At 39.2% G+C, this 16,172-nt stretch overlaps 1 protein-coding gene across 3 annotated transcripts in view; it reads right to left on the reverse strand.

Moving 5' to 3' along the window:
* Positions 1–16,172, reverse strand: part of LOC109405762 (uncharacterized) — a 188,739-nt gene that overhangs the window by 120,510 nt on the left and 52,057 nt on the right. For 2 of the 3 annotated variants that reach the window (XM_062859531.1, XM_062859530.1), the window contains exon 2: positions 12,515–13,019. In XM_062859531.1, coding sequence (XP_062715515.1) covers positions 12,515–13,019 — 505 coding nt within the window. Of the gene's footprint in view, positions 1–12,514; positions 13,020–13,321; positions 14,082–16,172 lie in introns of those variants that run through there. The other variant, XM_062859532.1, reaches the window with a different exon arrangement.

Below are 16,172 nucleotides of genomic sequence, written 5' to 3' on the forward strand. Positions count from 1 at the left end.
ATAGTGTATCATTGTCCTTGCCTCACAATATACAAATTCATGCAATGACAGGCAAAGAAAGCCCTTCAATTAATAACTGTGGAAGTGCTCAAAAGAACACTAAGTTGAAGCGAGGCAGGCCAAGTCCCAGTGGGGACGTCGAGCCATAATAAAGAAGAAGAAGAAGAAGATTTCCTTGCGTTTATGTTGATGATGACTACTGTGACACAATCGAATATTTTATAACTTCTCAATGATGGCGATAAAGTAACACGACATGCACAGAAAGAAATCATGAAAATTAAACAGCACGTAAGTTAAGCATCGACTGAAAATTATAGTAGATGCTACAAAATTACAGCCATTTACCGAGAGATGACACTGTCCGCTCAGTAATCAGCCAATCATGCGTACTGTTTACATTTTTTGAGACATATTCGCTTGAAATTTACATGCAGTAACGTAAACGAGGACAGCTATGCTCAGTCGTCTGCCTCGCTGCGGAGACTGCTCTCACGCTCTCTGTGGCCGAAGCGGTACAACAGTTTGTTCCTTTATGGTGGAACATGTTTATCTTTGACTGCCTTCTCTTCAGCTTGGTGAGACAGCCTAGAGGGGTTAGGCGTGAACTCTCACTCGGAAGATCTGAGTTCGATTCTCGTATAAAGATATTTTTAAGTTTCTCTGAAAAGTCAGTGCTTAATTAACACTTTTCTCTCAGCAATCAGCAGTGTAATTTTAAGATCACACATAAATTTCTATCCAACACGGTGGAGGTCAATTTGTTACATTCAGTTCGTCATAAATTTACAGATTTTGTTCGTACTGTGTGCACTATACAAAGGACACGGGATATACCAAAATAGTTCACAGTTTTCCGTTTAAAAAATCGATAAAGTATATTTTGAAATTCCATCTGACAAAAAAGTTGATAGTTTCATGCATATCCTTAGCCAGTTCTTGTAGAATAGTCTAAAAAATCGATTCACCTGATGACTGAAGAAATCACCTTCATCGTCAAGTAATGGAAGCCAACTTTAATTTCGTGATTTTTGGCAAGGCTCTTCATAAGAAATGACTAAACGTGCCAAAAATTTCCCCAACTTAATGACGCATGGTTTCGACGGTGTTGTTGCCTTCAAACTCATTGGCCAAGCGTATCTACAATCGCCGACATGATTGCATGTTTCGTTTGTTTACCTAAACTTTTAACATTTTTTCAGTTGATAAACGTCAATCTTCATTCGTAATCGCACTGTATCTCGGATTTCGAGCGTACCATCGCCACAAACAATTACCTTCAACTGCTCGATCACGACTGAAAGCCCGCGCGAAGATCATGTTGTAACTCGACGATCACCCGCGCAACCTATCCGCACCTGACGCGCAGTGCCAATTTGTTGTGTCCTCTGCCCAACTAGATGGGGGCCGCCGCCGGTTCCTCCGAGTGGAACTAATTGTTGCAGACCGAGAGCAAAACATCGCGATCACGGGAGGATGTGCGCCACTTAACGATCGCTTAATCTCGACGGAAGGGTGTCCCAAAATGTGTGTTATTCCTAGACTGAATTTTTGCAAAAGCTTCTGTTAGAGACGTGTTAACGAATCTAAAGGGCTTGAAACAACTTGGTTTTTCAACTTTTCCATAAATGTTTAGGACCGCTCTAGTGCCCAATCCTTTTAGTCTACTACCCTCGGATGCAACCACCACCACCACGACCACCTCCATCCGTTGTTTGCTATAGTTCCTAGGAAATGATATTTTATTGAGCATGCGAAAACGACCATCGGGCGTCGGATAATTCACTTTCACTGCCCAGAAGACACCATGTGGTGTTGTTGAAAGCTCAGAAGCTCAGTCAGTGGGCTTTACTTTCTTTTGCACGACGCCAAGTGTGCGTGAGCGCGTGCGTTGTCCGCGCAACAATGCGAATCATCACACCGAGGATTATCTAAGGTTTCGATGAGTTTGCTAAACCAAGGAAGATGCCGCCATATGCCAAATTGTTCACGCTGAGGGAAATTGGATTTTTTGGTAAACAAAAACAAAAACCGAACTCAGGTGGTGGTTTTGATGAGGAGGGCCCTTATACAGCTTTGTGGATACTCCAAACACCACACTACGGTATTGGGGTTTCTGCTGCTGTTAGTTCACGAGCGGCGCGAATCGGTAATCGTTCAAATGAATCGCGCTTTGCTCATCAAGAGACGATGATGAGTTGCGACCACTACCTACTGCACTGTTACAGAGATGCGTCTCGTAATGGTTTTGGGCAATGGCTGGACTTTGCATGGTTTACAAAATTTTGATTGCTGGCTTCACAACCTTGATGGTGGTGGATGCGTTTCTTTGAGGGATTTACTGTAAAGTTCAATAAACCGAACGTTGGCGCTAGCAAGTTTGTTTTGAAACATTTAATTTAGAAGTGTGTTAATAAATGGCCATAGGTGTTCTAGAATCACGCGTCCTTCGGGCAACATTTAGAAATGGCGGAGCCGTCATTACAAGTTTCAACTTCTCTTGTTAATCCTAGACGCATTTGCGCCTATGAAAACAGCAAAAACGGCCAGAAAACCAACACTGTATTTGAATCCATTTCTCTCAATTCATCTACAGTGGTGGGCTGTGGCCGTGCGGCTAGCGGTGCCAACCGTTTAGTCATATTGTAAGTAACACGAAGTGTGGGTTTGATTCCTACTCCAGTCAGTGAATTTTTGTCCAAACAAAATTATCGAAATTTGTTTGAAGCGTAGATTTTGGCCAGAGCCCCAGGGAGAAAAGAACAAGCTAAGGGATGGTTCATTTAATACGTCCATCGTTTTTCGGTATTTCTGGATCGATGTTATTCGTAAACGTTCCCTAAGCCGCGGTCTAGAATTTGCCCAAATTAGCGTTAAATGTGATGATCTGAAAATTAGGAGGTTTTCTTAAAAACCAGAAAAACGGGATTTTTTTCTAACCTTGATCTCACCATACTGATGCAAAGTTCTATGTGTTCATGTAAAAAGGGCTGAAACATCCGCTTTCTCTGTCTTTGCAAGGCGTATTTCAATGTACTTACCACAACTGGTACAATAGAATTGATCAAATTTGGCCAGAAAATATCTTAAGATGGGTTCATTCTACTTGCAAAATTTTATGTAAATCGATGAAGTACTTTTTTATTGTTGCCATGATGCAGTAGAACGTGTGCAAAATAATTTTGTCCTAACTAAGCTTGTCAGCGATGTAGCTATAGAATCTGGCAAAGGAAATGGCTGACATTTTAAACAAAAACATTTCAATGAGATTATGGGGCTTTAAGGGACATTTCAAGGGGTTTTATTGACGATTTAGAGGAGTCATGGAAGCCTTCAAAGGATTTCAAGGGCGTTTCAATGGGATTGAGGCGTATCAAGCCCCTGGGACCCCCTGAAACGCCCCTGAGACCTTCAAGTACCCCCTGAATCTCCTTTGGACTCCCTGCAATGCCTCTGAGACCCCGTGAAACACTCCAGATACTCTCTAGACCACCCCTGAGTCCCTCTTAAGCTCCCGGGGCTTAAGGAGCAATTTGGAACTCCTTTATACCCCATGAAACTCCCTGACCTTTCCGGATATTCCGTGATCTCTCCCAGAAATCCCCCTTTTAAAGCTTCTGAGACCCCCTGAAATGCTCCTGAGATATCCTAGTAGCTCCTGAACCCCTCTGAAACGACTCTGAGACCCATGAAGTGCTCTCTAAACAGGCATGCGATACATACGGATTTATCTGTGTCATACAGATTTTTGAGCATCTGTACAATTTTCGTTTTATATGAAATACAGATTTATGAGCTAGATGAGATATTTTTTATTTTTGTATAGGATAGAGATTGAGGTGGCCCACACTTATATGAAAAACAAAAATTTTGAAAAATGTCAAGTCTTACCTCCCGAATCGGTTGTTCTGGACTCCCAGAAGCTACGTTCAAAATTTGAGCAAAATCGGTTAAGAATAAGGGGGCGTTCAAGCGCTCAAAGTGCTTGAAGTTTGTATGGAAAAATGTGGCCAAATGTATGCAGAAATCTCAAGTTTTCGATTTTTACAGCTAGGTGGCGCTGTAAGCGTTCAATGATAAAACCCTTTGGTATTATTGTAGGTGATTATATACCAAACAACTTTGTCGAAGACCGCAAAGTGATACGACGCATATTAAAAAAGTTGTACCCTAGGTAAAGTGAGGCGAGACATTATGGTTGTTTTTCCAGTTGTACATGTAAAGGAATAATATTAATAATGAAAACTCAATACTTCGCCTCACTTTGCCTAGGGTATAACTTTTCTCACAGACGTCGGATCACATTGCGGTCTTCGACAAAGTTGTTTGGCATATAGTCACCTACAATAATACCAAATGGTTTTATCATTGAACGCTTACAGCGCCACCTAGCGGCAAAAAATGAAAAACTTAAGATTTCTGCATACATTTGACCATGTTTTCCCATACAAAATTCAAGCACTTTGAGCGCCTCCTTAGACCAAGCCCACTCATGGGCTCCATCAAGCGTTTTAACGTTAAGAAGAGCCCCGAACAAAGAAGCGAACCGCACCGGTCGCTGCTAAGTAGGGCTCGAAAGCGAAAAGTTTACGTACGGTTCGTAGCAGGGCTTAGAATATAGAGACACGCAAAGTACGGTCTCTATCCGTAGGCTCGTGCGCTCTCTCGCGTTTAGCTCTCTGGGTAGCGTAAAGAGGAGACGAAAGAACATGAGTATGGTTTTGTTGCCAGGTATATAGTTTCTAGAGAATGATTTTCTTGTTTTGTATAGGTAAGAATTTATTTTAGTTTGCATCAAATATTTTAAATTTTTATTTTTACTTGCTTTAAAATTTTCAACCAAATAATATCATAGATCGTTACAAGAATAACACAACAAATTGTCTGACATACAATTGTGATAGAGTGACAATACAAACGCAGAAAATAATAAGTTTAAATTGATAAGCTTTGTTTAATATGTTATGAATAAAGTTCTCCCATCTTCCCCAATTTTAGGATCATGCATCAAAATGTATTAATTTTTCTTAAAAATAGTTTCGATTGTAGTAGAGTAGTTACGATTTTTCAAAGATGCTTTGACTGTACCTAACTCAATTCAGATATCATAGAAACACTACAGTTATTTTTTTGTAAAAACAAACTTTAATCATACCGATAAAAATCTAAAAAAAATGTTGTGGAGCTGCCAAGTTTCATCAATTAAAATAGGCGGTGTGCAGGACTGCCATATTGTAGGTTCCTCGTTATAGAAAAAGCAAGGTGTTGGCTGTTAAAATACAACAATTGTTGTATGAAGTGCCAAAAAGGAGAGTGGGCTCATTATGTACTTTGACAAATACGCAGTCTACTTCAAGCGCATAGAATCTGCTTCCAACAAAATATTCGTATACCAGCATCCAAAGGATCGGAATATATATTAAGATTTATGATTGATGCTTTGTAACTAAAAGGTTGTGACTGAGTATAGAATTAGCTGATGTTAAAATACACGTTAATGGAAAAAGGTTGCGCAAACTTATCGCAGACTGTTAGAAGACAGCTTCTACTATGACCAGGATTCAAAAATCTTGACCTACGCGAAGTTGCAAAGGAGACAACTACATTATAAATGTGTTGGAAATGCAAGGGATGTTATTATTCAATAAACCTAATTATTAAAAAAGATGCTCAAAATTTCAAATTCAGATAAATTTCTTGCGAGAAAGGCAACATGGATATCGAAGAGATGGATATTATTTTAGATAAAAATTCAACCTACAAGTCATACAGTAAGCAACAAACATATAATTTAAAACAAGATTGCTTGAATTGAAAGGGATTTAATACAATCATACATTATTGAGAAAATTATATATTTAAACGCACCAAAACTGGTACAAATCTCCAAGGGAATTATTTATTTGAGTTCAATTTTTACTAACTGTTTTCAGTCTTATCCAAAACCCCTTCTTTCAAAATATGAGCACAGATTATTATACTGAATAAGATTTGCTATAACACCATAGAAATAAACAAAATATTGCTATGATTTACAGAAGTGCAAAAAACCGATGGTACGGATAGAATAGAGGCCACCGGTGCGACCGATCATTATTTTACTCACATGGAAACGAACGACCGGTGCGAAAATGGGTGGATAACGAAATTAAAAATCGTTAACGACGTGCTGTTGCGTGTGTAGTATGAAGCCCACGAGTGGGCTTGGTCTTAATATTAACCGATTTTGCTCAAATTTCAAACGTAGTTTCTGGGAGTCCAAAACAACTGATTCAGGAGGTAAGACTTGGCATTTTTTAAAATTTTTGTGTATGGGCCACCTCAATAAAGATTTTTCACTCATTTTTTTATCTGTATTAACGAGATCGTTAGCCCTACACTAGTTCATCTCGGGACCCACGTTTTACTTCCTTCCGAAGGATGAACTCACATTTTGTGAGTTTGTCGGGAGTGGGATTCGATCCCAGGTCCTCGGCGTGATAGTCAAGTGTTCTAACTATCACACCAGGTCCGCTCCACACACTCAAATTTTGTATGGGATACAGATTTTTGAAAAGGTTCCCCCTGAAATGCTTCTGGAACTCCCTTGACACACTGGGACCGCTTTAAAAGCCTCTGAGACCACTTGAAATGACCTGCTGGTACCCCCCAAAATCCTCTGAATTGCTCTTTATCCCAAGCGGAAAAGAATAATATCTGAATAACATATCATGGTATCGATCTTGAATACTATTGTTGCGTACGTTTGTAATACGCTAGCCGTTAGTTGAACTGGCAACCCTGAATCAAAAGTATGATATAACCGGAGAATTAAATTGGTTTGGAGAGCTTCCGCAGTGGTTAAGAGTGAGTTAAGAAAGGCGGTTGGGAAAATTGTCTTTTCAAAAATGGGAACCAATGAGAATACTGCAATCAAAGATGCCAATTTACATATGTACATAAACAAACAATAATGAGAAATAAAAATACAGTATTGAAGCTGCGTGAAATGAAAACTGCTGTCGATCAGCTGTTTTAGTTCCGCAAGCGACAATATCCTATCAACTATCATGCCTCGATATGCTCTCTAAATAACAAAAACGCATACCATAATTTCGGATCAATAATACCTAGAAAATAACAAGTCTTGTTATGTCAAAAACCTACAATTTCCAGTGCTCTGTTTGTTATTCATAAGGTAACAAAGTAATAACATTTCCTTCTACTAAATTAATTGTATATTTTTCGATAGTTCTTTGATGTAGTAGCAAAACCTGTTCTTCAGTTACTTTCACTGCTCCATGAATCAGCAAATACCATATCAATACCAATCTCAGCTCAAATAGTTCCGATCTTTATTTTGATGCTCTCATAACATTCTGTAACAATAACAGTTGTATGTATTAGAGCACAGCTTGTTCTTTATATGGTATTTCCAAGGTATTCCCTTCTGCTCGAGTTGACCTTCAGGTATCCTCTAGAAGCCCCCTGAGACCTCACAATAATGCCCCTAAAACCCCTGTGAAAACCACTGAAATCCAGGGACTTTCTGAAACCTGAGACCATAGATTCCCATAAAACCCCTTGAGACCCCCGTAAACTCCCATGAGGTCCTTTGGAACTATTCAAAACCCCCAAATTACAAATCACTCCCCGCTACTCCACGCGAAGGTATTCCGTTCAAATACTCGTCAAGTATATGGAATTTACTGAGGAAAGATGCAGCTGCCAAGACTTGCAGAAACATTAATTGCCAAATTGTAAGAAAAACAGCCATTTTGCTCGGATATTGTTCGAAGAAATCGTCAAATAATGAAAATGCTATAAATTTGAAAGAGCTGCATAATGTTCCAATACATTCATTTAGGCAATAATAAACAGACTACTATGATTTGGCTATTTTGACAGGTATTTTAAAACCTGGACCACTGTGCGCCGCCATTGTTATAGTTACCTTCATTATTACATGAAAATATTGGTTCTGAATATAACTCATATATGGCTGAATGTATAAAACAAATATGCATAGTTTTTCATTGGAACTTGTACGTAGTGTACAGGGGATGGCCAAAATGTTTGGGATAGGCAACTTTTTTTTTCTCTCACAAAAAAGTTCAGCATGCTATAACTTTTCATAGAGCGCATTAAAAAATCTCAAGTTTTGACTGTTTGTCAACCTATTATATGTGCATCATTGGTACAAATTTGGGCTTGATTGATTAATATTTCGCAAAGTTAGAACCGTTCGGGTAAAACACCTTTTTTTAGACAACGCATTTTTGAGCTGTCATATCTCGGAAACCAGTAAACCGAATTGAATGAAATTTTCCCAAATTTCTACCAATGATGCACACATAATAGATTGACAAACAGTCAAAATTTGAGATTTTTTGATGCATTCTATGAAAAGTTACAGCATGTTGAATTTTTTTGTGGGAGAAAAAAAGTTGCCTATCCCAAACATTTTGGCCATCCCCTGTATTTTTGATATACAAAATCCAAAAAGTTATATTTTTTCTCGTTTTAGAAAACAATGAGAAATAAAAATTCGAAAAAAAATAGTTGAGAAAATATTGAGACTGGAAGTCAGCTTCCTACAGAAAAATTATAAAAAAACTCAAGGGTCAAGTTTTTGGAAAATTGAAATTGTATCACTTCTACCCATAGATCCGCGATGAATATAACCTCAGTATCTGCGAACACATCAATCCAACAAACCGTTTTCGAGCTATAACATTTTTTAAGACGAAAAATTTTTTTTTCATGCGCTCTTTTTGAAAGTTAGGCGAAGAATATTGCATAATAAATATTATGAGAAACACTTTCAGATAGAACTCATTCATAATCAAAATTTAATTTTAATTGGAAAAGGTCGCGTCTACGCGATTATTGCATTAAGTCAATTGCTCTGAAAGTTTGTTCACATGACAAAATATATAATTGGAGAGATGGGCCAACCCTGGCCTCAGCCTGTCACACGAGTGACAAACGCAAAGAAAAAAAATTATATAATTCTGCCAAGTGAATATTCTTAATTAAACGCCACCCTTTGAAAACTGTGGAAAAATGCTCTCAACTTGGTGAAAAGATATTTATTTCAAATTTCTTAGCAATGGTGTCTAAGAACCACTTTTGAAGCTTTCAAAAACGCAAACTTTCAGGCGATTAGGTTATTTTGAACCTTCTTAGCAGAATACCCTCCTCGAATGAATGTTATCAACTTTGTACCTATTAATTCCGCCCAGTCATGCATATCCTTTGACACACGGGAAAAAATCCGTTTCTCAAAGCATGACGAAAAAGTCATAAAATTATCAAATATGCCACTTTATGATATCATGACTACAAGTCATAATATCATGACGAAAACGACGAATAAATATTGTTTACATTTTCATTGGCAAATAAGTTACGACTAACCTTTTCTTGTTCACCTTTTTGCAACATTATGACGCTGAATCATAGAACTATGCCGCTGAGTCATTAATAATAAAACAGCCGCATGGAAAAATGCAACAAAACAAACGGGTGCAAGCTATGTACTTTTTATGCACTTATTTTAATTGGCTGTATTTCGTGGTAAGACAAAGTACTCTTTAAACTAAATAGTGTAATTACCTTATAACTCTAACCTTATTGATTTTTCAGAACAATGCTGTGGAAGCTCCACATAAATTAACTTGAGCAAAATTTCTCACATTAGTTAGATCTACAACTTTTCCGAAGAATGTTTAGATTTCAATTTCTGTGATAGTATAGATACACTTATGTTTATATACACTCGAAAGGGGGTTTTATTATTAGGGACAACTTTGTAGAAGACCATATTCGTCAAACAAATCATTTGAAGGCCCTGCTTGTGCATTTTCTCGTAAGTTAGGGTCCTAGACCAACCCAGTAACATTTTTTAGTCAAATAGACTAGAAGAGTTTCTGTAATCTGTCATGATACCGAAATATAGCTAGCTGCATTTCATCGCGTCGTACAAGGGAACGCGCAGGCTCGATGCCTACCGCAGCTGTCAAGAAGATTTTTCAGCAGTAAGACTAGGCGTTGCATACTAGTATGTTGTTTAGTGTTCTTCAGATAGCGGAAAAAACAAGTGACAATCAGCATGTCTTGAAGGTTTATTCATGTTTTATCCTGGTTTTATGGAAGGGCCCATATAGCCGAGGCGGTAAACGCACGGGTATTCAGCATGGCCATGCTGAGGGTGACGGGTTCGATTCCCGGTCGGTCCAGGATCTTTTCGTAAAGGAAATTTCCTTGACTTCCTTGGGCATAGAGTATCTTCGTGCCTGCCACACGTTATACGCATGCAAAATGGTCATTGGCAGAGGAAGCTCTCAGTTAAAAACTGTGGAAGTGCTCTTTGAAAAAGCTGAGAAGCACTCTTTGTCCCAGTGAGGACGTTACGCCAAGAAGAGGAGAGAGAGAAGGATCCTGGTTTTATACGAGCACGTGAAAAAGCTAGTGGTTTATATTGGTTTTGTGTGATAGTTTTTTACTTTAAAACTATCATTAAAACTATCACATAACCCAAGTAACATTTTGATGACCAATTAACTTTGCAGAGGTTCTGAGAACCGTCACAAAACCTAGCGTCTTTTATTTTTGTTTTCTGATGGGTTTTAAAACCTCTTCTAGGCTATTTGACTAAAAAATGTTACTTGGGAAGTTCTGCTATAAACATCTTCAGACTTGCAAGTAGTCATGAATTGGTTTTATCACTTATTATATACAATTTTAATAAAACTTGTTTTTGTGGTTGTTGTCGGAGAGATTTTTTTGCAAACAAATATACAAAACTGTAGGGCAACGCTTAAAACCCACAAAAGATTTCGTGGCCGTAACATAGACCAAGACATGCTGTGATAAAACCGTTAGTTCTATCATGAGCTCAGTTATGACCACCTCAGGAGGGTTAGCCCTATTGGAGGAATCATCAGGAACACAGAGTTTTATCAGAAAAAATGTGTCGCCTAGCCGGGATAATAAATTAAATACTGAAAAATCGTTACTCAATTTTATGATTTCACGAACAGCTTAAGATCAAACTTAACGATTCATCACGTTTTCGTCATTTTATTTTCAGAAAAATTACATTATGTCTTTGAAACTCAGCTATGTTGAAAAAACATTTTTGCGACAAATTCCACCGAATAATTAAATGCATTTAAGTTTTAATTGATGTCCAGTTTGTGTGGCGCACTTATTTTCTTGTCATTATCACAGTCACAATCAAAACTTTAATATTTTTTTGACTATATCTGAAAATGGTTTTTGGTATCTTTTGAGGCATAGGGTTTGGGACCATTTAGGCAGGGGGAGCACTTGCTGCTATAACTCAAAAAAATTCAAACCGATTTGCCTGAATGTTTGAACATGGATAGATGCTCTGCGTAACTGATCGTGATCAAAAATCAATTTAATCGGTTCAAAACTGGCTGAGTTATAGCATCAAGTGCCCAAAATAGGTCCTCCTGCCCAGATAGTGCAAGACCCTATTTTTTTTAATCATTGAAAAATGAATGTTTTGGTCTCCATCAGATGTCATTGATTCTTTTGTATTGAATCGCAAGAATTAACCAATATTCATTTTTCTTCAATCATTCTATCACAGTTAAAGGTATTGGGGGAGTTACACAGTCTAAAATTATTTTCCCAAAAATAAAACGGAAAATATTTTTTTTTATTGAATAAAAATAAAAATAATTTAACAACTTGATGATTTTGTGGCTATATCGGTCTCTTTCTACTCATAGTATAAGGGAGTAGAGATCAAAGTGGATAATGAAATGATAGAATTCGCTAGGTAGCGAACAAGTGTGAAAATTTTATAGAAGGTGAAACAGAACAATACATTAGGCAGTCGGGTGCCTGAAACTTTTGCCAGTCTTGGTAAGGTGGTATGAACTACCAACCAAGCCGATCTGTTTAGAAGCACAGGTCGCACGGCAGAAGTTTCACGCATTCGATGTATTCGTTCAATACATGGCCTACTTGCCTAATGTCAAACCGGTATAACTTTATTCATCGTGAGAAAATTTTACATTTTATAGCATCGTATCAAGTATCAATATACTGTTGATAAACGATAAAAATTTCATTCAATTCGGTTCACTGGTTTCCGAGATATGACAGTTCAAAAAATAGTTGTCTAAAAAATAGAGTTTTACCAAAACGATTCTAACTTCGCGAAAGATTAACCAATCGAGCTCAAATTTGTACCAATCATGCACATATAGTAGGTGAACAGTCAAAATTTGAGAGTTTTTGATGCACTTTATGAAAAGTTACAGCATGTTGAACATTTTTGTAAGAGAAAAAAAAGTTATCTATTTCAAACATTTTGGCCATCCCCTGTAAGTAATTAAATTTCTTCGAATAGGGTTGGCTTATTGCACATTGTTTCATAATTTTTAAATTTTAATATAATATACCCTAAATTTTTAAGTTTGCCCTAAGTTGTCATCGATAAACACAGTTCGTGTATGCAGTGGATTTCAATACAATACAATAAAAAAGTACTCACCCCATGTCCAGCACCACTCAGGTACAGCTGCCACAGCGGCTCCTGCAGGCCCACCAGGCTGGTGACCTTATCCTTCAGCGGCAGCGAGCCGAGACATCGCACCGAAAACGTTTGCCCATTGGCGGGCGGTGCCGCAGCTGCAGCTTCAGCCGCTACTCCGCCCGGTTTCTCCGCTCCACCATGCTCCTTGGCCACATCGTTGAACATCCGTTCGATCTGCGCCTGGACGCAGTTGCTACTCCCTCGGCGGCTGACATGGCTTCCGCCACTACCCCCACTACCACCGCCACCGGCAGCGGTACTCCCACGCAAGTCACGCAGATTGTTCGCCACCCCGCTGATGTCCAGATTGTCCCGATCGTTGATGATGTTGCTGCCCCCGCCGATCCGGCTCACGCCGCTGATCGATCCCGCGCCATGGATCGACGACGATCGGCGGCGACCTCCGGGCCCTATTCCGAGGTTCAACGAGCTACGATCATCGATCCGTTGGCTGATGATCGATCTAGAATAGGAATAGACATCGTCGTTAGCTTGCGGACCCTTGCGGAATTTGCGGCCAGCGCCGGGACCGGGACCGGGACCAGGATCATGGGGACCAGGAACAGAGGGATCACCAAGGTTACGCCGGGTTATCGGATTGTTAATAACGGGATCATTGGGGTTCGGGGTCACACAGACATGCTCCCCGGTGCTGTTATAGTTATTAGTGAAACTGGTGTTAGGGCATTTGTCAGTCCGGGGACTGCCACTACTGTTATCGTAAAGGCATAGCTGGTGGATTATGAACACAAAGAAATCACTAACTGTTTGCCACATTGAACCGACTCGTGCGGAGAATGAGCATCGGATGCACACTGCGTGTTGCACATGGGTCGCGTTGCAGTTATCGCTTCAAGTTGGATTCACCCCCGCTAAGATCTGTGTCACTCGAAACAAGAGAACGTCAGATGTCACAACCCCCTAGGTCGCAAATTTTGCGCAAATTCTTCAGTTTTAATTGCTTTTCAAAGATCACTGTTTCTGTCACTACGGAGCCCGCGCATCAATTAACTTTCGACGGTCGACCGTCCGATTTCTCACTGCGTGTGGGCAATCTTACAAATCAATTTTAACCGTATCGGAAAATCGTATCGTTCAACTCAAACAGCCCCCAACAAACACTTTGGCACTGTCTCCCGCACAGTTCGGCAATCGTCAACGTCGTCGACGGAGGCTTGTTAAGCACCATTAATCATTTATGAGAATCACAAATTGTCGAAATTCGGCCAATTAAATGCATTCCCTCGCCGTAGACCATACACTCCAACTCAATCAAATCGAAACGCACGGAGAAAAAGCTTGAACGCGATCGATCTCTCTTCGGCCGTCGCGTGGTAGTCGCCTTAACAAAAGCCTAGCAATAACCGAAAAACACAACACGATCACGTGTCACGAGAGATAAGTACAAAAGCGCGCGCGCGCGATACACCAAAGGATCTCCGCACGAAAAACGCGACTCGAGGTTCGAGGTCGATAAAATGCGTTCCGCACTGCACCAGGTTCGAGCGACGATTGAACGGTACCGAGCTGGCCACTGGTATCATCCAAAGACCGTCCGCCACACTTTTCTCCGGCGCCTGGCGGCGGCGCGGCGCGGCACGGCGTTAGCGGGCTGACCTTTCTCCTAAACCGTGCGGTGGCGAGCGGAACGTGTTTTTGTTGAGCTAAACGCGTCGCGGCGCGCGGCCCGGTCCGGCCGGGCGTCTCGTCAAATGGGTTTTCCTACTACCTTGGTCATCGGTCGATGGAGCTTCAGGAAGGCTGTGAGCTTTCGAACCGGTTCAGAGACGAAGCTTTTCGTCGATCGAATCGTTGCAGGGAGTTTCAGTTTCAGTTAGGTTCCAATTCTGCGAACGGTGGGAAATGCGATGCGGTACCCAAAATGTAATTAAAAGGTAACTACAGTTTCTTACCGATTTTGGCAACACCCGTTTTTGTCTACTCCCGATTTTGGCAACACCCGTTTTTGGCAACATTTCCTTCCCGATTTTGGCAACACCCGTTTTTGGCAACAATTTCTTACCGATTTTGGCAACACCCGATTTTGGCAACAATTTTTTACCGATTTTGGCAACAAAAAATTTTGACCAAAAATTTTTACCGAAAAATCGTTTGTATTTGTAAATGTAGTGTTATTTTATCCTTACTTTTCTTTAAAAAATCAAAATTCATTAAATTTTCCAAAATCGACAATTTTACAAATCATGACGTAATTTATGAACGTCACCTACATGGATCGTTTTATAGCTTGTGAATAGTCCATATTTATAATATAAGCCAAATTGACGCATAAAAGTTGAAAATTATCCACAAAATTTTTTTACCGATTTTGGCAACACCCCAATTTGGCAACATTAAATTCACCTCGTGTTGCCAAAATCGGTAAGAAACTGTAATAAATTACGTTTTGGATACCACATCGGATCTACACAATAACTATTAGGTATTGTATTTAACAGATTGATATGATATACAAGGAAGACCTTAGTTCACGAGAACAGGTCTTACTCCTGGGCTTTGAATTGGTTTCTAGGAAGTTCCCAGAAGGTAAAAAAAAAGGGTTCCAAGCATGGCAAAATCTGAGTTGGTGGGAAGTGTTCATAGAAAGAAAATTTTCGTAGAAATTCCTAGAAAGATTTCAGCAAAAAGTTCACCAAAGATTCCTCCTGACATACCCCAGTCCATTTCTTTAAAAATTTCTTGGGGTTTTTTTTTAAAGATGTTCTAGTTTGCGGATTCATTCAGAAACTCTCTCAGGAATTCCTCTTATAATACCTTTAGATATTGTTCAGGAAATTCCTTCAAGGATTGTCACAGAAGTTTGTGCATGTATTCATCATGTTTTTCTTCGAAAATGTCTGAAGGATGTTTTCCAAGAATATTATAAACAATACAAGAAGTTTTTTTTAGATTATTTCCAGGATTTTTTCTAGAAATTTCTCAATTGTTCTGTGATTTTTTCCATTAGATTCTTAAGAAATTACTTCAAAAAATTTCTTCAAGCATAGGCTTCTTTAGACATTCCTCCTGGTATTGCTCTAGAGATTGATTAGGACTTGTTCAGTCCTTTCTTCAAGGACTCTCTATAATTTTGTCCAATGGTAGGTACTTCATTCTTTTGCATTTTTGGAAGAACTCTTGAAAGGATCTTTAGAGAAATATCTATCTGAAAAAATCCCATAGAAAATATCGAAAGATTCCCAGCAGAAAAGCTTCCTGGAAAAATACCAGGAGAAACTCCTCGGGAAACCCTTGGTGGAATTTTTAGATAAATAAATCGAGTAATTTTTGGGAGCAATCCTGGAGGATCTTTTAATAGATTTCTTCGATGAATTTCTGGATGGATTCCAGGAGCAATCTGTATGACTTGTTGGGTATGAGTATTTATGAAGAGACTCCTGCAGGAATACCCTGAAAAAAATGCCAAATAAGCTTCTACAAAGATCCCTACTATATTTTATGAGGTATTTCTAAACGAAATCCTGTAGCACTGCCTAAGAAATATGTCTTGTTCCATGAAAGAACCGTCGAAATCCTAAATGTAATATTATTGGAAATGCCGAAGACATTTCTGGGAAAATACTAGGTGGCACGTCTGAAGGAAATCCTGAGTGAA

Source organism: Aedes albopictus, chromosome 3, assembly GCF_035046485.1.
Source record: "Aedes albopictus strain Foshan chromosome 3, AalbF5, whole genome shotgun sequence".
NCBI classification, from domain to species: domain Eukaryota; kingdom Metazoa; phylum Arthropoda; class Insecta; order Diptera; family Culicidae; genus Aedes; species Aedes albopictus.